This window comes from Peromyscus californicus, unplaced genomic scaffold (genome assembly GCF_007827085.1).
Source record: "Peromyscus californicus insignis strain IS unplaced genomic scaffold, ASM782708v3 Scaffold_8__1_contigs__length_139910024, whole genome shotgun sequence".
NCBI lineage: Eukaryota > Metazoa > Chordata > Mammalia > Rodentia > Cricetidae > Peromyscus > Peromyscus californicus.
Window position 1 is genome coordinate 126,535,359 of NW_026294606.1, and position 23,252 is coordinate 126,558,610.

The window sequence follows — 23,252 nt, forward strand, 5'->3', positions numbered from 1 at the left end:
GATCTCTGTGAGTTTGAGGCCAGCCTGGTCTACAGAGCGAGATCCAGGACAGGCGCCAAAACTACACAGAAACCTTGTCTCAAAAAAAAAACCCAAAAAATAAATGATTCCGGAACAATTGAATATACACTTAATATGTGTAAACAAAGAAACTTAAGTCTTGAGCCATTTGCTCACACTATAGAAACTCTAGAGAAGTTGATCAGAGACTTTTATACAATCTAAAAGTTCTTGAAGAGAGCACAAGGGAAATCTTCATCATCTGGGATTGCATGAAGACTTGTTAGGATACACACAAAAAAGCACAAACTTTAAAAAAAATCTTACTTTTTATATAACCAATTTTTTATATTTAAAAACAAACTAGTTTTTAAAGTTGAGCATTAAAGTACAGATGAGAGCAATGTAAAATACAATTTGCAAGTTCAGTGTGTTACTAGAAGAGTAGTTTGGGATTTTCAAAATGATTTTTAGCTTACATGGGTTTTTTGTGTGATTTTCAGATTGTTTTAACAGGCATTTTGGAGCAAGTTGTGAATTGTAGAGATGCTTTGGCTCAAGAATATCTCATGGAGTGTATTATTCAGGTAAGTAAGAGCTTTCATTTCTTAAAAGGATTATTAATTTTCATTGGGGGAAGAATTGTAGGCCCAAGTGGAGGCCCACTCCTGTAGTGCTAGCTGCTTCCAGGGATGGAGCCCTGAGTTCAAGGCCAACTTGACAGTGTGCCCAGACCATGTCTCAGAAAACTTAAAAGAAACTTCTCCTGAATAAAAAAATTTCCTTCAGAAATTTCCATTTTCAAACTTGGTCTTTGTAATAACAATTTGTTTTGTTTTGTTTCTCAAAAATGTAGGAACATAATCCTGAGTTTTCTAGGTCTCAGTAGATTTAATTTAGTTGTATGCTGGTAATGGAATATTTCTGGGTTTGATTTTATCTAAGATTGGATTATTTTTTCTATAAATAATGACTATATACCATTCATAAGATCAGAATATTTTGTGAAGTATTTTTTTCCTGTATCGATATAGCATTACCTAATTTTTTTAGGTTTTTCCTGATGAGTTCCATCTCCAGACTTTGAATCCTTTTCTTAGAGCTTGTGCTGAGTTACACCAAAATGTAAATGTGAAGAACATAATCATTGCTTTAATTGACAGGTAAGACCCTTGAGCACTGGAAGGTAAATGCTCTGAAATGGAAATAAGTAATTTACAACATTTTCGTGAATTATTTGTTTTTGTTGTGCTTTTTGTTACTTTAATGTGATTTTGCTATAAGTAATTTAGCTTTTACTATCTTGTTAGTGTTTGCCTGACTTAGGTGTGCAGACTTAACTTTTCGTTTGAAGGTGTATGGAGGTGCTGTTTTTTTAAGTTTTTTGATGTGGCCCAGGCTGCCTCACACTTACTGTGTACTTGAGGATGACCTTGAATTTCTGATTCTCTTGTCTAATTCAAGTGCTGTGATTAGACAAGAGCCACTATATCTGGTTTACAATGAGTATCTTTAATTTGTTTAACTGATATGTAAACATTATTGTATAGACCTTTCCTTGAATCTTATGAATCGAAAGTCCATTGAAGAACAAAATTTTAAAATTATCTTTCAGTAGTAACTTACTTGATTTTGTTTTTTAAAGTAGCAACAACATATGAATGATTAAGAATGCTCAAATAATCATTCTGCTATCACATTTTCGTAAGGAAGAGTTTTTAAGAATCACATTTTAGTAAATCCCCTTTGAGTATTTTAGCAATTGGTGGTCTTAGTTCATAAAAAATATAAAAATTGAAGATAGAACAGTAGTTAAGAGCGCATATTACTCTAGAAGATGACCCGAGTTCAGTTCCCAGCACCCACATTGGGTGGCTCACAATTGCCTGTGACTATAGTTATAGGACACCTGACGCTCACTTTTGGATTCCATAGACACTTGCATTTACAAGTACACATCTATACCCATTACAGAAACACATCTATACCCAGATTTTAAAAATAAAATCTTTTGGCCGCTCGGTGGTGACGCACACCTTTAATCCCAGCACTCGGGAGGCAGAGCCAGGCGGATCTCTGTGAGTTCGAGGCCAGCCTGGGCTACCAAGTGAGTCCCAGGAAAGGCGCAAAGCTACACAGAGAAACCCTGTCTCAAAAAACCAAAAAAAAAAAAAAATCTTTTTAAATGTGTGTGTATGTATGTATGTATAACTTGACTTTTGATATTGTCTGTAGTTAATGCTTGTTAGCCCTGCCACAGGATAAATAATAACTTTTTTTTTTTTTTTTTTTTTTATCCCAAGACAAGGTTTCTCTGTATAACAGTCTTCGCTGTCCTGGAACTCACTCAGTAGACCAGGCTGGCCTTGAACTCACAGAGATCTGCCTGGCTCTGCCTCCCAGGTGCTGGAATTAATGGCGTGCACTACCTACCACTGCCCAGCAATAATACCTAATTTATCTTGCTTGTGGGCATATATTATGACACTAAAAATAACACCAAACATTTCAGCAAACATTTTCATTTTTTGTTATTTTTTTTGGTTTTTCGAGACAGGGTTTCTCTGTGTAGCTTTGCGCCTTTCCTGGAACTCACTTGGTAGCCCAGGCTGGCCTCGAACTCACAGAGATCCGCCTGGCTCTGCCTCCCGAGTGCTGGGATTAAAGGCGTGCGCCACCACTGCCCGGCCATTTTTTGTTATTTTTAAGCTAACTAATTAAGGTCTAAGAATTAATATAGCAGAGGTCTCCAGATTATCCTGAATAGTATACATTGCATGCTTACTGTGCCCACTCTTAAAGTCTAAGAATTAATATAGCAGAGGTCTCCAGATTATCCTGAATAGTATACATTGCATGCTTACTGTGCCCACTCTTAAAGCTGGTTAGCCATATTTTCCTTTGTAGGAATAATATCATTTAGCAATCCCAGTTTTTTTCTGCATAACAAAATGTAGATGCAGTTCTGACCTTGACAAATAATGTAATAGATATAATTTTGAATATCTTATGTAGGTTATGAACATTAATTTTATTATTTCTAGTGGTTCCATATAGGTGCTGGGAACTGAACTTGAGTTCTCTACAAGAATAGTAAGTAAGCACTCTTACCACTGAGCTGTCTCTACAGCCCTTAAAGATCATTTATTTAATTTGGGTGTGGTAGCACATGCCTGTAATCCTAGCACTTAGGAAGTAGAGGTAGGAGTACCATGAATTCTAGACTAGGCTGTACTACATAAACTGGATAAATAAGTAAACATCAGACTGCCAGTGGAATAAGGCATCATTAACAAAACTTTAGTTAAGGGATTGAAAAAAAATGATTCATACATTGTAGCTCTTGGTTTTTTTTTTTTTTTGTTTTTGTTTTTGTTTTTCGAGACAGGGTTTCTCTGTGTAGCTTTGCGCCTTTCCTGGGACTCACTTGGTAGCCCAGGCTGGCCTCGAACTCACAGAGATCCGCCTGGCTCTGCCTCCCGAGTGCTGGGATTAAAGGCGTGCGCCGCCGCCGCCGCCGCCACCACCACCACCACCACCACCACCACCACCCCCCGGCTTGTAGCTCTTGTTTTAAAAATCATTCTTATATATGTTTTAAGAGAAATCAATTCAGAAAATACAGAAAAGCAATAAGGAAAAAATGATCCCACTGCTCAAAATTAATGTGTTGTTGTTGTTTTTTAGATTAGCTTTATTTGCTCATCGTGAAGATGGACCTGGAATTCCAGCTGAGATTAAACTTTTTGACATATTTTCACAACAGGTGGCTACAGTAATACAGGTTTGTATAGCATTTTCTCTAAGTTCTCAACTTTGAGACTCTATTGGTATATCTTTTTGTAATTGTAAATTATATGACTTTTTAAACATTGCAGTCCAGACAAGACATGCCATCAGAGGATGTTGTATCTTTGCAAGTCTCTCTCATTAATCTTGCTATGAAATGTTACCCTGATCGTGTGGACTATGTTGATAAAGTTCTAGAAACAACTGTGGAGATATTCAATAAGCTTAACCTTGAACAGTAAGTCAAAATTAGATTGCATTTCTTTCGGGGGAAGGGTAGAAAATGCCACTTGTGGACGTGGGGCGGGGGACGGACCCGCTGCAGTTGTTTCTCTCTTCTTTCAGGCTGGTTCTGTAGGCAGAACGTGGGTTGGTAGCCTTGGTGGCAAGTGCCTGTACCTGCTAAGCCCCAGCGTTACAACTTTGAAAAAATTCTTGGCACTATTTTTGTCTTGGGTTTGTTTTTCTTTCTCAGTTCTTCTTTGAAATGTTAGCATTTGTCTTGTTTGAAGTATGTGCTGAGATTGTCCTGTGTGGTGCTAAACAGGGTAGGGAGTTTTGTTAGCTACTTACTTGGTTTTATACTGTAATGAAGTAGTGGCCCATGTGGTTTGTAGGCAGTCTTCAAAGTTCAGTGTCTCCCATTCAGATCCTTCCTATATATGAATGAGCTAGTTTTTGTTTTGTTTTGTCTTTACTGTTTTATTCTATGTGTATAGATGTATGTGTTCCATGTGTGTACCTGGTGCCTAACGGAAGTTACAGATAGTTATGAGCCACCATGTGGATGTTGGGAACTGAACCTGGGTCTTCTTTAAGAACAGCAAGTGGTCTTACCTGTTAAGCTCTCTGTTCAGCCTCAGGAGTGAGCCAGTTTTTAAACTAGTAGGGAAACAATATCAAACAGTATTTTCCCCCCAAAAAGAAAAAGGTTTTCTATAGTTGAGTAAGTTGTGAAAAACAAGGGCATATGTAAATTTAGGCTGAAAAATTAGAAACGTAAGTATATATTTGAAGTGTAACAAATTGATTGAACTATTTTTCTTATTTTAACTTTGGTTTTGATACTGTTAGGGAAAGAATAATGTTTCCTGCTGGATGCTTCCTCAGTCTTACTGCCCTAGACCTGTGGTACCTTACAGGGACCACTTTGGGCAAGTTTGATGCTGTTACCTTTTCCCCAAAAGTTGTCTCCTGAGTCCCTTAGTTAGGCTTCCTTCTTTTCTGTAAGTTATTTGTATTTTTGGGGTGCTAATGTACAATTTTTTTCTTTTCTATTTCCCACCCATTGGTTTGGCTACATCAGGAAAATTTCTTTCCCTTTTACTCCCTTTTATTATGTTTTATTTTTAAGTCATTCCCATATTCTTGCGAACTGAAAAACAGTACAGATCTTTAATAATATGTATGAGAGAAAATTAAATGATGTGTCTTTATTCCCACTACCCCTGGAAAATGAGCTTTAAAGTAAAAGTTAATAAAGTAACTGGAAATCCCACTGTCTAAAGGTCTTGTAAATGTTAAAATATGTCTCAGCCTCCAGAGAATGCTCCTTTATAAGATGCTCCCTTAAATTCAACTTGTTCTCCTGGAGTCCCCCATACAGATCTTTCTTTTGGATGGTTTTTGCATGGGTTTTTCTCGTACTTACTTTACTCATAAATGCAAAATACTTGGCTATCTGAGGGACCACAGAATCACTTAAAACAGTTTTCTTTCTTTTTTGTTTTTTGTTTTTGTTTTTTTTGTTTTTTGAGACAGAATTTCTCTGTGTAGTTTTGGTGTCTGTCCTGGATCTTGCTCTGTAGACCAGGCTGGCCTCGAACTCAGAGAGATCCACCTGGCTCTGCCTCCCAAGTCCTGGGATTAAAAGTGTGCGCCACTGCCGCATTTAAAACAATTTTCTGAGAAACACCAAATTGTAGACAATTGCCTTAATTGTCCTTTTACAAACTCCTGCTCATGAATTGGAAACTATTATCAATAGAACTGCAGTGGCTAAAGAAGTATAGTATATTTAAATAGGCATCTTTATCCTCTTTTTGTTTTGTTTTATTTTTATTTTTTTGCTGTGTAGTTCAGGCTAGCTTAGAACTTCCATTATCCTCCTGAATGCTAGAATTACAGAATGGGCCACCAGTCCTGGCTGTATTTATCTTGAGAGGTCGTCATTTTGAAATAGAAGAGATTGAATATATTGCTCATTTTCTCAATTCACTTGACCTATTTCTTTTAATGTGTAAATGAAATTTTTGTTTGTTTGTTTGTTTTGTTGGTTGGTTGTAGTTTTTTTGAGACAGGGTTTTACTGTGTAGCCCTGGCTGTCCTGGAACTTGCTCTGTAGCCCAGGCTGGCCTCAAACTCACAGAGATCCGCCTGCCTCTGCCTCTGGAGTGCTGGGATTAAAGGTGTGCACCATTACCACCTGACTAAATGAAGATTTTTTTTAAATATGTGAAACAAGTGCTATGTGTCTGTATACAAGGTCAATATTATTCATGGAAGGGTTGCTGTTTTCTCTTCATAGTATTGCTACCAGTAGTGCAGTTTCAAAGGAACTTACAAGACTTCTGAAGATACCTGTTGATACTTACAACAATATCTTAACAGTCTTAAAGCTAAAACATTTCCACCCACTCTTTGAATACTTTGACTACGAGTCCAGAAAGAGCATGAGCTGTTATGTGCTTAGTAATGTTCTGGATTATAATACAGAAATCGTCTCTCAGGACCAGGTAAGAATACAGACACAGTATTTTAGGGAAATAGAGGATATGGTTTTTAGGGTTTAGATAGTGAGTGCTAGACACTAAATGGGGGAGGTAATGTATTAATAAAAACCATAAATAGCTTATTTGTTATAAAAGTTAAAAAACTAGAGATGTATATGGTGATATTTTATTTGTATTAAAATGTTATTTGTACGTTAATAAATAAAGTTGCCCGGGGGTCAGAGCTATTAGCAAGCCATAGGAAAGCAGGGCAGTGGTAGCGTATGCTTGTAATCCCAGCACTTGGTAGGCAGAGCTGGGTAAGTCTCTGTGTGTTCAGGGATACAGCCATTATTGGATACACATGCCTTTAATCTTAATACCAATCATGGAAAACCTGGAGGCCTATACAGACAGGCTGTGAGGAGGCGGTCATGTGGTTGGGTTTACAACCAATGAGAAGGCAGGACAGGAACTCTATATAAAGACTTTAACACAGGGGTAGCTCTGGTTCGGAGAGGTAGGACCACCGCAGGAGGAAGGGTAAGGTTTTAGCTCTTAGCTCTGACCTCTTGGCTTTCTTCTTTGCATTGGTTCTGTGTTTATTATTTAATAAGAAGGTTGGATACATCTACAGATGTACATAGAATTAATAAAAGAATTATTAAACACCTCTGATTTCACTAAAATAACTACAGTTGATTAGCATTTGGCGTATCTCTTTTCAAACTTTCATCCATAAATGTATACATTGACCTATTTCTTTTCAGTGCCTCTGGAACAATCCCTCTACCTCCTCCCAGTTTTATGTCCTCTCTCTTTTTTTTTAAACTCACTGAGTTCAATCACCACTGCCTGTATGTGCATGGGTGGAGGATCATCTGGAGTATGAGCAACCTGCCAGTGGCCATACCCCAAAGAAAGTGACTTTCCCTCCTTCTCAGCCAGCATTTGCCAATAGCTCCTCAGCTAGGGGTGGATCCTTGGGAGCCTCCTTCCTATCCAGGATGAATGCTGACTAGCTTGATCTTGTGTGGGCAGTCACAGCTGCTGTGAGAAGATGCTATTTTGTAGCAGTCTCTCCTTGGCCTCTGGTTCTTACAGTCTTTTGTCCCTTCTTCAGTGCTCCCTGAGCCTTGTAGGGGAGGAGGTGTGATAGAAATGTCCTGTTTAGGGCTTAATACTCCATAGTCATTTATTTTCTACCCTTTGAGTTTGTATTAACTGTTAACCACAGCAAAAAGAAATGTCCTTTTTTTGGTTTTTTTGTTTGTTTGTTTTTTGTTCTTTGTTTTTTCCAGACAGAGTTTCTTCTCTGTGTAGCTTTGTGCCTTTCCTGGAACTCACTCTGTAGTCCAGGCTGGCCTCGAACTCACAGAGATCCACCTGGCTCTGCCTCCCAAGTGCTGGGATTAAAGGCGTGTGCCACCACCGCCCGGCAAGAAATGTCTTTAATGAGAGAGTAAGAGCTATAATAAGGATAAGTATTTAGAAGGCAGTTTGATACTACATCTATTTAGCAAAATAGTAGTAATAGGTTCTTCCGTAGGCTTCTTACTTCCTAATCCTTTGCCAAGTTTACAGTACCAGGCATGAATTCCACTCTGTGGAACAAACTTTAAGTCCAAGTAGCAAGCCCTTGGTTGTTCCCATAACATTTATTCCAATATTGTACCAATGGGCTAACCTTGCCAACAGACTGGTTGTTACTGTAGCTTCAAGGGTTCACATCTGGCCTAGACTGTTCATAACAACTTCTTACAAACAACTGAATTATTTTACTGTTCAGTGTATACACTTAGAAACTGTTACCTTTTTTGTTGATGGTTTCACACTAATATTTTCTATTTCCTATGTTGCAGGTAGATTCCATAATGAATTTGGTGTCAACGTTGATTCAGGATCAGCCAGATCAACCTGTGGAAGACCCTGATCCAGAAGATTTTGCTGATGAACAGAGCCTCGTTGGCCGATTCATTCATCTTCTACGGTCTGATGATCCCGATCAGCAGTACTTGGTATGGTTATCTCTTACTATAACCTTTCATCACTCATAATGAGCAGAGAAGTGTTTAAAATGCTTTAATGCCCTTTTTGGTCTTAGTTTAAGGTGTTGAATGTGGGAGGCCAGCTCCTACCTTTTCCAGGGTTCTTATGAGGAGGAGAGAGGAATAAGAAAATAATAGATAGAAAGATACTGAAGAGGAGAAAGACAGAAACACAGGATAGCTTTGGAAGGACCTGGGTCTATACCCAGTGGCCTTTTCCGTTTATTCAAAAGGGCTTTTAGTATGCTTTCCCCTTAATTTATTTCTTTATAATTAGAAGAAACTTTCTCTTTTGTCATAGTCCTCAGTTAAACTTTATGAAGATTTAAATGTGATCTAAGTAGATATATTGACATCTGATAGGGGATGATTGATGTGAAGAGGGTGATTTCTGTTAGTAGCATGGTAGTTTTTGATTTGGCTTAGGGACAGATGTTCTAAGCACCGTGTTACACTCTGAGCACTGTGATCAGTCCAGTATGTGAATGCTGAAGTATTTTAAGTGGTTCCCCTTTCCCGTGTGTGTGTGTGGGGGGGGGGGGGGGGTGAGGGGGGGGTCGCTTTGATTTTTCTATTGCTGCCACATGTGATAGTTAGGATTTATGACTGTTAATGCTTGTGTGTTTCCATATAAAGAAAGACCCAAGGGGCTGGAGAGATGGCTCAGAGGTTAAGAGCACCGACTGTTCTTCCAGAGGTCCCGAGTTCAATTCCCAGCACCCACATGGTGGCTCACTACCATCTGGCTCCCTCTTCTGGCCTGCAGGGATACATGAAAACAGAACATTGTATATATAATAAATAAATAAATCTTTAAAAAAAATGGAAGTCAAACAGTATAAAAAAAAAAAAAAGAAAGACCCAAATATATTACATTTTGTGTTTTACATATTTAGATGTTTATCTCATGAATTCTTTGGTTGTCTTCAGTGTGTGTATTTACGTGTTTATGTTTGTGCGTGTAGGTGCATCTGGGGTCAGAGGTCAGCATCAGGTGTCTTCCTCAGGTGCTCTCCACTTTATTTTTCTAGGCTAGGTTCCTCACCAAACTTAGAGCTCACCTATTTGGCTATGTTGACCAGCTACTGAACTCCATGGAGCATCTTCTGCCTTCCCAGTGCTGGGATTGTAGTCTCATGGGCACACCTGGCCTTTTATCCTTAGATGTTGGGGATCTGAACTCAGGTCCTCAAGCTTACGCAGGAAGCATTTTACCGACTGAACCATCTGCCCAGTCCTTTGGCTTTCTGTGTTTTTCTGAGCCATCTGTTTCACAAGATGGATTTTTAAAGTATATTGGTATTTTTCCTAATTTAAATGGGCTTGGAAAGTTTGATCTACCTGCAAAGATAAATAAGAATTAAGTTTATAGGAAAAACTAAAGGATCAGAATTTAGACAACCTCCAACAGGTTTAACAGGCTTTATTTAATGCCAGACGGTGGTTTCTCTAATTCTGGCCATAAATGGGGCACAGGACCCAGTCACTCAGTGATCAGAGTTCAAGAGAATGCAGATTGCATGCTTTAAGCTGGGGCTGGGGTTTTTTAAGCTCAGGATAGGGAAGGCAGAATGGGGAAGTTAACTGTTTTCCTTAGATAAACCTGTTTTTAGGCTGTAGGTTCTGTTATCTCTTCCTGCAACCACAGGGTGTCTGAGGCAGCTATTTTGCTTCTGCAGTCCCCAAATAGCTGGCTTTCTGGAGCTATGAGCCAGTTTAGGGCCTTGGCTTTGGGGAATGATTCTTCTGCTACTGGTAATACACACACAAACACACATCCCCACACACCCCACAGCTGTTTTATTCCCATAGTGGCCAATATTTTTTGGGCACATACCTTGTGCAAGGTAATGATGACACAGTTGAAATGATGTGTCATTTAATCTTTTCAACAGTTACAGGAGTATGCCACCTCATTTTTCAAGTGAAATTGGGCTAAGAGGAGGGCAGTTGTATGATACGTCTCCCTGGGAGACATCTGTTCACTCCTCTAGGGAACAAATGAGAAACCCAAATAATGATTCTACCATTGTCCAATTTGGCCAACCAGTGAGTTCATTGGGATTACGTACAGGAGTATGGGCAGTGGGAGGGTGGGGTTACTCACAGGAATAGGCTGTCTCAAAGGCAGTGGCATAACTGAAAATCCCACTCCAGTGCTGATGACAACTTACCAAAGCTGCAGTCCTGGAGCTCTGCGTGGCTCACAGGTGCCTTGCAGGTTGGAGAAGCTCCTCCAGGCAGCCCTGCTGGTCAGTCTCCTCCAGCAGCATGGTTTACTACTTCCACAATCTTTGGGAGGGGCCTTTTTGTTAGTCTTCTAAGTTGCAGTTATCTGGGACTTGTAAAATTATTTACTTGCTAAATCATAGGAACTTCCCTCCAGAGTGGAATGTTTCAACAGATTGCTGCACAGCAGCAAGAGTAGAGAGTACTAGGATCTACTTTTACATGTAAGTCTGATGTGCTTCATCAGCCTACGTTCTTATTAACACAGTGTAGTTTGTACACACGTGTATGAGAATAACATATATATCTGCATTGACTAGTTACCTAAGCTAGTTATACAACCTGTGTAAGCTTCCAGCTTACCCATGTATAAAATGGGTTAGTATTTTAGAGTGGTTAATGTAGGAAGTGTGTATCTCTATAAAGGCTGGTCTGTCACAAAACAGTAACAGCAAGGTTTAGAGCTCCCATGTAATTTTGTAATAAACTGATCCAAATGGAAAAAAAATATGTTTAAATTTTTTTCTTTGTCAGATTTTGAATACAGCACGAAAACACTTTGGAGCTGGTGGAAATCAACGGATTCGCTTCACACTGCCACCTTTGGTATTTGCAGCTTACCAGCTGGCTTTTCGATACAAAGAGAATTCTCAAGTGGTGGGTTTACTTTGAAATATATCACTACATTCTTTGCTTTTTCCTTCCTGTATCTTCTAAGTTGTAGAAAGCCCAAGCCCACACAGAAATAAGTGATAATGATATCAGACCCCATTTCAGGAGCTCCTGGTTCATTCATTACTCACTCTTTGCTGTCCTACCTGACACTGGTAAACCAGACACTGGCTGAGGAATCGCATAACAGCACTAGGAATTATGTGACTCAGGCAATTCAGATTGATGCTAAAACTTCTTCTTAGGTTCTGAACCAGGTTAACTGTGCCCAGTGAGGGGTCTACTGTTGCATAATCACTTTTCAAAAAGCCTGCAACTGAATAATATTATGAATTGTGTGCAGCTTCCCTGTGAGTTCATTTCTTTCTAAAGCAGAATCGTGGCTTGTCTTCAGTGGTACAATTTTAAAGAAAATACCTCAGTCTCATATACATGAAAGTTGGAACATCCAAGTTTATGTTAAGGAATAAAACTCAGTAAAATTAATTTTCTGATAATTTCTAAAACAAGTTTTTTTTCCCCCCTTAACATTCTTACCAGCTTGCATACTGGGTTTTTGTTAGGATAGTTTCTATTCTATTTTTCTGCACTTATGACTAGGTATTTATCACTATTAACAATAAAAGTGGTCGTTTATGAAGCTATAATGATCTAAATGATATAATACTAATAGAAATACATCCAAATAGACCAGTGGAGCTGAGGAGTGATCCAGAAAACCAAGTGTGTGTGATCAGCTTATTGTTTTTTTGTTTTTGGCTTTTTCAAGACAAGATTTCTCTCTGTAGACCAGGCTGGCCTCGAACTCAGAGATCTGCCTACCTCTGCCTCTGGAATGTTGGAATTAAAGGCATGCACCACCATGGCCCAGATAGTGGATCAGCTTCTCTTAATCCTGATCACCATGCCAGAAACATAGGGGAAAAGTGTGGGAGACCAGCTCCCACTATTATTTACCCCAGGAACTCTTGAGGATTGGGGGAAAGAGACTTAGGTAGAAATATATATAGAGAGAAAACACAGGTGGGCCTGGATCCTTATCCAAATGGGCCCAGAGCTTTATTCCAAAGGTCTATTTATCGCAATGCCAAGGGGTGGAGCAAAAGACCTCCCCCTTGCTAGTTACAGTTACCTGGTCCCCAGGCCTATGGTCCAATCAACCTCTTATACAGTTCTGCTGGGTACAGCCACTAGGAAACCTAGTGGGCTCCAACAGGTCCCTCTTTTTTATATTTTAAAAGAAAAAACTTGATGCAACTGCATCAATCTTAAAGACAAACAGGTTAACATAATTCTGATATAAATATTGCTATGCATAGTTAAAATTTTCTCAATCTTACATCTTAAAACAAACTCTTAATATTTCTTGCTAACATAAACTTCTGATGTATACATCTTAAATACTTTAACTTCACCAAACCTTGGTGTATCAATATCAATAGGTTAACATAATAATTTCTACAATCCTACTCTCAACCTGCAAACCTACTCTCAACCTACAATTTAGAACTATACAAAACATAACATTAATTCACTCAAGTAACAATTTTTTTTTTTTTTTTTTTTTTGGTTTTTCGAGACAAGGTTTCTGTGTGTAGCTTTGCACATTTTCCTGGAACTCACTTGGTAGGCCAGGCTGGCTTCGACCTCACAGAGATCTGCCTGGCTCTGCCTCCCAAGTGCTGGGATTAAAGGCGTGCGCCACCACTGCCCGGCCACAAAAATATTTTTTAAGTTAAATATTTACTGAGGAATATTAACACTCCCCCTTTCCTTAAAAAAACCCAAAAAACAAAAAAACCAGACTTCTCTATTTAAACAGTTCCATTTTTACATAAACAGTTCCATAAGCAGTCCATAAGTCATCACTGTTGATAGAGTCTATATGCATAAGTAAATTCAAACTGTCTCATTGTAATGAAATCATTACTGTCTGTTTTATTTCTTCAATTCAAAAGTTCAAAAAGAGTTCTGGTACCATTCCTAAAAGTTCCTTGGAGCACTCGTAGACCTGGCTTGTCAGATGCCCTTAAGTCTGTGTATAGCTGTCAGAATCGTAATGACTGAAGCAAACAGTTCCAAATACGAAAAGTTCCATAACCAAGACTTTTCAGTTCAAGCAAGTCTCTCTGAAATTTTTGCTTTCAGCTACTGCTGCACTTTGCAGTCTGTAGCCTTCCGTAGCCAGTCCCAGAACAGGCTAGAGAGCTTCACCTCATAGCCACGAGAGCTCAAGGCTCCTTCAGCTGCCATGAGCTGAAACTGTGGCCTTCCCACGGCAGCCCTGGCTTTGGGAGCAAGATCCATTACCTGCACCACTGACAGTCCAAGTGCTCAGCAAGCCGGGAATCCTCCATAGGCTGTTATGTTGTACTGTTGTACGGCTGCCTCGCTGCTGGGAGCTCGGGCTGCAGTCAGTCTCAGCAGTTCCCGCAGAGTCTCAAGGCTGCCTGTTGAGCTTGGAGCACTCGGCAGTTCCGCATGTCTCAGTTGTTTGTCCTGCACTAACACCATTCTCTGGTCCTGGAAGCAGTCTGGTCTCTGCCATCTCCACTGTTCACTTTCCCGACGTGACGTAAACCTCTGGGCTCTCTCCACCATTGCCTTTCCCGCGGTGTATCGTCTCAAAGGTTGCAGAATCTTGCTGTTCAACCTTTCCTGCAGCGCGGCATCTCTACAGAGTTTTCCACACTGCTGCTTGTCGTTAGCCTCTCTCGTGGCTTAGTTTCACAGCCGAAAGCCTGTGGACCCTCGCCGCTAGTTGCTGGCTCTGCTTTCGCTGGCTCTTGGTGTCTGCTGCTTGAGAAGCTATGACTGTCTACAGGTCTCAGACACTCCTTTCTGCTGCTCCTTTCTGAAGCTAGCAGTTTCTGGAGCTGCTTCTTGCTATTATTGGTGGTTTCTGGAACTGCCAAGTCCGCAATCCGCCATGGACATTGGTCTCCAGTCCCAGGTTGGGAAAACCTAGTCTAAATTACTTTTTTCCACCATATCCTTAAACCTAAGGACTATATATTCTAAGCCTGTATTTCTCTGACTTACTTTTCAAATATCTACTTAGCAAACATCTAAAAGAGATATATTACTTCTTACTCGTAACTTAAATTAGGAAGAGTCTCTTAGCAAACTCTCTATAGGGCTACCGTTTAACAGATAGATCTCTCTAATTAGATCTTTTATCTGACCCAGTTCCTGTGTGGTTTTGCCTCCATTTGTCCACCAGCTCAGCAGAGTTTATCGCCAAAGGCAACCACCTCTTAGGGCTACACTCCGTCATCTCATCTCACCGGGAGTCATCAAAACAGAAGCTTTTTCTCAAAAAGATACTTTCTCTGAGAGAAAAGAAAACTTCTCCCCTGGATAGCTCCCTGTCCTGTCCTGTCTGGCAGGCTCCGTCCCCAGATAGTGTCTCTGACGCTTGGCTTCCCTGCTTCATCAGGGCCTTGCCTTGGGATTTTTTCATCCAGGTGAAACTAAGTTTTAAAGTGAGAAAGTTCTGAAAGGCCTTTTAAAGAGAGTAAGTTTTTCCCAAAAGAAAGAAAGATTACCAAGCTTTCCCAAAACTCCGTTCTCTACACTTTTGGCTTCATGGCCCAGAGGAAACTAATTCTGAGGGTAAGGTGTTGCACTGCTGACGGAGCAGAGGATTTTTGTTTCCCTCCGCACCCGCTGCAGGGGAAATCTCTTTCCTCTGCTGCTTTTTTAGCATTTTAACTGTCCCTAGGCCAGAAGCTTCCATAGGAATCCTTTTTCTATCCAAGAAGCTCAAAGAAGAGCTTTTCTCAGGGGAAATCTCTTTCCTCTGCTGCTTTTTTAGCATTTTAACTGTCCCTAGGCCAGAAGCTTCCATAGGAATCCTTTTTCTATCCAAGAAGCTCAAAGAAGAGCTTTTCTCTGCCCGTAAAGCTCAAAGAAGATAGATTTTTCTCCGGGATTTTGTGTTCATAGCCCCATAGTTAGGCTTATCTTATCCTGCTTTACCCTAAGCCTTTTCTTTCTGTATTCCTACATTATATTTCTGTTTCCTACCTAACTCTAAATTTCTTCCTGCACTATATTACATTCTACCTTCCTTATTTTTTATAAATAGAAGAGAGAGAGAGAGAGAGAGAGAGAGAGAGAGAGAGAGAGAGAGAGAGAGAGAGATTGAAAGAGATCCTAATGCTGCAGTGTTGCAGGATTTCCTTCACTGCCTAGCCTATACACTCGAGAATAAAATACCATTGCCTTCATTTTTCAATTCCTTATCGGCATGCCTACACTTGCAACGCCCACTACAATCCTTTCCCCAACTCCCTGGTTCCTGTTCCTGGTGTCATCTGTGGGAGAGCAGCCCCCATACTTACTTACCCAGGAACACTTGAGGATTGAGGAATAAGAGACTTAGTTAGGAAAAAAAAAAAAAAAAAAATATATATATATATATATATATATATATATATATATAGAGAGAGAGAGAGAGAGAGAGAGAGAGAGAGAGAGAGAGAGAGAGAGAGAGAGAGAACACACAGGATAGACTCAGGTGGACCTGGATCCTTATCCACCAGCCTAGAGCTTTATTCCAAAGGTCTATAACAATGCCAAGGGGTGGAGCAAAAGACCTCCCCCTTGCTAGTTACAGTCACCTGGCCTCCAGGCCCGTGGTCCAATCAACCTCTTATGCAGTTCTGCTGGGTACAGCCACTAGGAAACCTAGTGGGCTCCAGCAAAAAAGACTTGTCTTTAATAAATGGGATAGGAAAATTGGATGTCCACTCTTAATGGAATAGAATTAAATCTTTATCTTACATCATGACCAAAAAAGCACCTCAAAATGGATTAAGAAACCAAACGTTGGTCTTGTCATTGATTTTTGTTTGTTTTTTCAGGTGAGAGTACTAAGAGCATAGGCAACAAAAGCAAAGATAGACAAATGGGTTATATAGAACTAAAAAGTTTGCATAGCAAAGAATGAACAGTGTAATGAGATAGTGTACAGAGTGGTAACAGAAGTTTGTAAACCATACATTTGATAGGGGGCTAGATCCAAAATAAGGAACCCTGAACTGGAGAGACGGTTCAGTGGTTAAGAGTGTTTGTTGCTCTTGTAGAGGACCTGGATTTGATTCCTAGCACCCACGTGGGGGATTACAGCTATCTTTAACTCCAGTTTTGAGTTATCTAACTCCCTCTTTTGACCTCTATGAGCACCAAGCATGCACATAGTATACTTAACATTCATGCAAGCAAAGCACTCACACATATAAAATAAAGATAAATCTTTAAAACACCCCATTAAAAAAGAATGAGGAACTCAGTTCAACAGTAAGAAAATAAATAACTTGATTTAAAAATGGGAAGGATACCAGCCTGGGCTGTAGAATAGAACCCTGTCTCCAAAACAACAAATAAACAAAAATGGACAAAGGATCTGAGTACAAATTTTTTCAAGGAGTACATACAGATGGCAGATGGGTCACTGAAATGCTGAATATTATTAATCATGAAGGAAGTGCGAATGAAAAGTACAGTGATATATGACTCATCTTTAGTGGACTATTATCAAAGAGACAGGAGAATGGCTGGGAATGTAGCCCCATTGATAGATTATCTGCTGTCCATGTACAAGGCTTTAGGATTAGTCTTTGGCATCACAGACAAACAAACAAACAAACAAAAAACTCGTGTGGTGAAAAGGGAACACAGTTGGTGAGAATATAAGGTAGTACAGCCACTGTAGAAAACAATATGGGACTACTCCAAAAATTAGTAGAGTGCATACTTAAGCATGTCCCAGGCGTGCAGTTTGCTTTCCAGCAACTCATCCCCTCTAATAGAACTTTCATACAATCTCAGAGTACCATTATTGGATAAAAATCCAAAGGAGATGAAATCAGTTTTTGTTGACGAGAAATCTACACTCTCATGTTCATTGCAGCATTATTTACAGTGGCCATGAATGGCCAAACACATCAATGATGAATAATGAAAATACAGTGTGTGTGCGCATACATATGTGTGCATAAATATACTGGAACATTATTCAGCCCTAAAATAAAAGAAACCCTGCCATTTGTGACAACATAGGTGGTCCTGGAAGACAGTATGCTGAGTAAAATAAACCTGTTAGCAAAAGATAATACTTAGGACCTCACATGTCTAATCAAAAACTGTTAGTAGTAGACCAGTGGCTGACAAATTCTACCGAATGTTATCAGATGAAAAAATTGGGAGACCAACAAAAAAGAAAAGAGGGAAACAAGGATTTGAGACACACTCCCGAAATAGCAACCAGTATTTATATTGTAACAAGGACTATGTACTTGGATTATACATTTGATCTTTGTAACAAGTCTGTCATCTTTTAGAAGTAAAGAGAACTTAATGGTTTTACAGAAGTTTGGATGGTGTAACAGTGGTATTTAGAACTTTCTAGAAATTAGAGTAGCAAAGGGAAAAGAAAAATAATTTTCAGCAATGGCAATGTTATATTGAGAATGGAATAGTGGTAAAATATTTTTAGTAAACTGCCAATGTGTAACTATAGTGTTAAAACACAGTAATTCCTCTTATAAGATTTTACACTAAGGAAATAATCAGGGAATTTTTTTAAACTTAGTTACATTTTTTATTAGTGTGTGTATGATGGGTTGAGAAACCCTCATAATGGTGTGCATGTCAGGGAGTAAAGGATGAGTCTATGAAATTGGTTTTCTCCCTCTACCTTACAGGAGTTTCAGGGTTGAGCTCAGGCTGTCTGGCTTGTGTGGCAAGTGTTTGTACCTTTCTTCATAGCAGTGGGCACATAATTAGGGTCTTAAAGCTTTGTGTATACTGACCATTCATTATGTTTTTAAAGATGCTTTTAAAGGGGATCATTATAACCAATTAGAACTATAAATGAGTTGATATAATAATTTCCTGTTAAAATATTATTAAATAACTTAGTATTATGAGGAAACTTGTTTTGATAAGACGTTACATACAAATTGTAGTATGAGCCAAATTTTAACTTTTTTTCAGTGATCTGCTTTAAAGCAAACAACACAAAACTACACAGATATCTCCATTATATTTACACAGAAAAATGGACAGGAAGACATTAGCAACTGTGCTACCAGGGATGATTTTATTTTCCAGCTTCTTTTGTGTATTTTCCTCAACTTAGGGATGTGTTTCTTTTCTGATCAAAAAATAAATGTTAGATCTCTATAAATTAGAGAAGCAGCAGCTTTAGATGGGTTTGGTTTTTTTTTTTTTTTTCTTTGAGACAGGTTTTCTCTGTGTAGTTTTGGTGCCTGTTCTGGATCTCGCTCTGTAGACCAGGCTGACCTCAAACTCAGAGATCTGCCTGCCTCTGCCTCCCGAGTGCTGGGATTAAAGGCGTGCGCCACCACCGCCCGGCATTGGGTTTAGTTTGTAAGTCCTGCTTGGTTTACTTGTGTGTTCCATAAATGAGAGAGAAGAAAAAGGACATAAAACTGGACTTAACTTCAGGGCTTTTGCTTAGAGGCTCCATTAGAATTTTTCAGTATAATGAACAAATTAATCTTGAACTTGATGTGATTGTTTTTTCTGTTTTAGGATGACAAGTGGGAAAAGAAATGCCAGAAGATTTTTTCATTTGCTCACCAGACTATTAGTGCTTTGATCAAAGCAGAGCTGGCTGAATTACCACTGAGACTTTTTCTTCAAGGAGCACTAGCTGCTGGGGAAATTGGCTTTGAAAATCATGAAACAGTGGCGTATGAATTTATGTCCCAGGTGAGCTGTTTTCCTTCATGGCTTGTTTGGTCCAGTTGGTTGGGTTCAGTCACTGTCTGTTATTTTGATGTAACGCACTTGGTGTTCCTGGTTTACTTTTTTTTTTTTTTTTTTTTTGGACAAGGTCTCACTCTGTAGACTAGGCTGATCTGGAACTCAGAGAGACCCACCTGCCTCTGCCTCCTGACTGCTGGGATTAAAGGCATGCTCCACCATGCCTGGCACTCTTAACCTTTCAATATGTAATTAACATTATCTGACCATGTGGAAGTCTTTCTTATGGTAGTTATGTTGTCCCTGTAGAAAATGTTTCATGGACAGAAGTTCTTGTGGTTAGTTTAGTTGGCAAGTCTGAGCTCAACAAAGTTGGAATAGGCTTCTTAATTGTAACCTGTTAGCTGTCTTCCATCTTGGCTGCAGCTTATGCCGCTTCACCAGAAGGTAAAGCATGCCCCGGTGTGAATGTCCATAGGCCATCTCACAGAGTGGGTTTGTTCTGAAGAACTTTGGAAAATGCTCCTGTTGATGGATGCTCCCTGAATATTCTTTGTTCTATGTGGTCAGGCATTTTCTCTCTATGAGGATGAAATCAGCGATTCTAAAGCACAGCTGGCTGCTATCACCTTGATCATTGGTACTTTTGAGAGGATGAAGTGCTTCAGTGAAGAGAATCATGAGCCGTTGAGAACTCAGTGTGCACTTGCTGCATCAAAACTTCTGAAGAAACCAGATCAAGGACGAGCTGTGAGCACATGTGCACATCTCTTTTGGTCTGGCCGAAACACAGACAAAAACGGGGAGGAGGTAAGGCTTTACCTGGCTGTTACAAGACAGAACTGGTAACGGGGATTGGTTGCTTGGCCTTGTGCTTTGGAAGTGAAACATTGGGTGCTTGGAAATCTGGCATTGACAATTGCTGTATAGAGGAAATGAATGGGTAGTGATGTCAGCATCTCACCTGTGGTAGAGTCTACTTTAAGGATGTGGTTACAGCAACTTGTTTACCATTAGTTAGCATTTCTTTGGGGTTTTTTTGTTTTGAGATGGGGATCTCCGTATGTAGCTTTGGCTGTTCTGGAGCTCACTCTGTAGACAGGCTGGCCTTGAACTCACAGAGACCCATCTACCTGCCTTTGCTTCCTGAATGCTGGGGTTAAAGTTAGGTATGTGCCACAATACCTGGCACCAGTTTTGTTTTTAAATATATAGTTGTCTGCTTTGTTTTAGGGTTTCATTTTGTTGTGTCCAATTACAGCATAAAAGAGTCTTAAAGCATTGTGTTTCTTTGATGGTGAGAAAATGGGACGGTTCTCCTTATTAATCCATTACATATTTTCCTGCCCTTTATTGTAGCTTCATGGAGGCAAAAGGGTCATGGAGTGCCTAAAGAAGGCTCTAAAAATAGCAAATCAGTGCATGGACCCCTCACTACAAGTTCAGCTCTTTATAGAGATCCTGAACAGGTACATCTATTTCTATGAGAAAGAAAATGATGCGGTAAGTGAAATAGCTCTCTTTTTCTACAGATTTGATACTTTGTTTAATTTATGAAAGTTTGACTTTGCTTAGTCTACCTGCAACCTTCTTCCATTCTCCAGAATCTTTTTTTGTCTGCACATACTGTGCAAGTAAAAAAATACCAAGTATACATTACTAAGTAGGCTTGATTTGTCATCATGTAGCAGTTCAGCGTCAGTCCTAAAGGCATTGTCTATTTGTAGCATTATAGTATTCATTAAGATTTTTAGGTTAAATACAATTTTGATTTCTGTTCTTTTGCCAGTTGATGTTACTCTGTATTTTGAATTTTTTAAATTCTCATTCTGTCTTGAATGAATAGCTCATAGTTGTTGCTTAAACTTGGAATCATATCCTCATATCTTTTTCATAATTATTCAGGTATTTGATGAAAGTAATACAAGTTCCTCACAACAGTGCTCCTAAGTTGTTTTTTGTGATACATGCCTGCTACACAACTATTCTTCTTGTAGGTAACAATTCAGGTCTTGAACCAACTTATTCAAAAGATTCGAGAAGATCTCCCAAATCTTGAGTCCAGTGAAGAAACAGAGCAAATTAACAAGCATTTTCATAACACGTTGGAGCATTTACGCTCAAGGCGGGAATCACCAGAGTCTGAGGGGCCAATCTATGAAGGTCTCATCCTTTAAAAGAAGACAGCTCAGCAACTCCTTTCTACCCACCAGAAAGGGCTTTACTAGGTCTCCCTTCCATAGATTGTGCCTTTCAGAAATGCTGAGGTAGGTTTCCCATTCCTTACCTGTGATGTGTTTACCCAGCACCTCCAGACACCGTGAGGACCTTAACTCACTTCATAATTGTTTAAGTCTGTCTGATCACCCCAAGTAGCATGACTGATCTGCTCTTTAAACTTATTGTGATCTGTGAAAATTGAAAACAAAACCCACTTAACCTGGCTACTAATGGAGCTCTCTTTCCTTATTTTATTTTGTTGCATTGTTGATTGTGTATTTTCTTTATTAATGGGGAGTACTAACCCAGACATACTTGTTTATTTGTTCTCTGATCCTATTTGAGATTACTTTAAAGGACAGGAGTACTGTGTGTGAAATTCAGCTTGGGCTTTCCCTGAATGCAAGATAAAGCCTATGTGTAATATATCCCTACAACTAGAATATATTAATGCATGTTGAAGAATTTTAAAGCACCATGGTCAAAAGCAGAAGCTATATTTTGCATATTTGGACTCAGCTATCCATTAAGAACTATGTCAACTGGACACATCAAAGTAATTTGATTCTATAAAATAGAAATTTTGTGACTTAATGTAATTTATGTATAACCTCCACTATTGTAAATTTATGTGAAATGCATCACAATTACAACTTTTTCATCAGTGAAATAATAAAGTTGCTGTTAACAATTTTGGGTCTTTCTTGCTTTTTGTACAATTGATGAAGGGTACTCTAATAGATTCCTGTGGGGTGGCTTGTATACTTATGGAATTCTCTTATTTAACTCTAGTTTTAAGTACTTAGTGAACGAGGTACCATCTGTTATTTCAAACATTTACAGCTAATCGCCTTTTTCAAGCACACCTGCTTTTTTTAGGGCATGATGAGTTACCATAACATCTCTAAAGCTCTTTCCCTGTGTAGTTAATCATTGTGTAAAAGATACTCCTGAAACTGCCTAAAAACACCCACGTCACTATTGTCCAGTGTAGGGAGTGGAGGAAGGCCTGAGTGAGTGAAGTCCTGAGTGAATATGGATTGTTTACATAGGGACCCCAATGCCCAGGACTGCAGTGCCTCATCCCCATGAACATGGTAAACCTTACCTGAGTGAGGCTCATGAGGGCTAGCAAAGCTTTCCCCTACAATCTGAGTGTGTGTGGACAGTTGCCACCTGCATCCTCCTCCTCCTTGGTGTCTGTCTCTCACTTGCAGAGACTGCCTCCTCTCCCTGTACTGCACTTAGTCATGACTATGAGGCTGGGGGTTGCTTGGGCTGGTAGCTTTCCTGTACCTGTTTCTGTCTGGCCTGCCTTCATTTCCTTGCCTCCCCTTGTCATGACCTTAGCTGGTAGGTCATGGTAGTCTGGATTAGAAATTTGGGGACAGCTTAGCTTGGGTTCTAGGTCGGCATGTTTTATCACATTTTTGGCAGCAGTCTGTCCTCCGAAGATTTGGTTATGACTGACTTCTGAGTGCACTCACATGACTGTTAGTGGAAGGTTTTAGTTCCTGTCCCATGGCCCTTTCCACAGGCATTAAGAATCTTTTTAACATGGCAGCTGGCCTCTCCAGGACAAACCCCAGAAAGAATAAGGGAGATACCACAATACCTTTTGATGACCTGATCTTGGAAATCTAAATTTCCCATACTAAAAAGAATTATGCTCCAACTTTTGTCTTTCTTTAGATAGGTTTTCCTTCTGTAGCACAAGATGGCTTCAATCTTGTGACCTTCTGCATCTTCTTCCTCAGTGTTAGGATTACAGGAGGCCTCTTCCACCATGTGCCCCTCTGATTTTATTTTTAAGAATTTTTTTAAATTATGCTTTGGGGATTTCATA

At 39.5% G+C, this 23,252-nt stretch overlaps 1 protein-coding gene across 1 annotated transcript in view; it reads left to right on the forward strand.

Moving 5' to 3' along the window:
• The window catches only part of Vps35 (VPS35 retromer complex component), a 40,044-nt gene extending 17,945 nt beyond the window's left edge, over positions 1–22,099 (forward strand). The window contains exons 7-17 of the mRNA XM_052727687.1: positions 504–587; positions 1,054–1,163; positions 3,688–3,784; positions 3,879–4,027; positions 6,317–6,524; positions 8,363–8,518; positions 11,312–11,434; positions 19,013–19,192; positions 19,757–19,996; positions 20,546–20,689; positions 21,184–22,099. Coding sequence (XP_052583647.1) covers positions 504–587; positions 1,054–1,163; positions 3,688–3,784; positions 3,879–4,027; positions 6,317–6,524; positions 8,363–8,518; positions 11,312–11,434; positions 19,013–19,192; positions 19,757–19,996; positions 20,546–20,689; positions 21,184–21,363 — 1,671 coding nt within the window. The 3' untranslated portion in view covers positions 21,364–22,099. The remainder of the gene's footprint in view (positions 1–503; positions 588–1,053; positions 1,164–3,687; positions 3,785–3,878; positions 4,028–6,316; positions 6,525–8,362; positions 8,519–11,311; positions 11,435–19,012; positions 19,193–19,756; positions 19,997–20,545; positions 20,690–21,183) is intronic.
• The last annotated feature ends 1,153 nt before the right edge of the window (positions 22,100–23,252 follow it).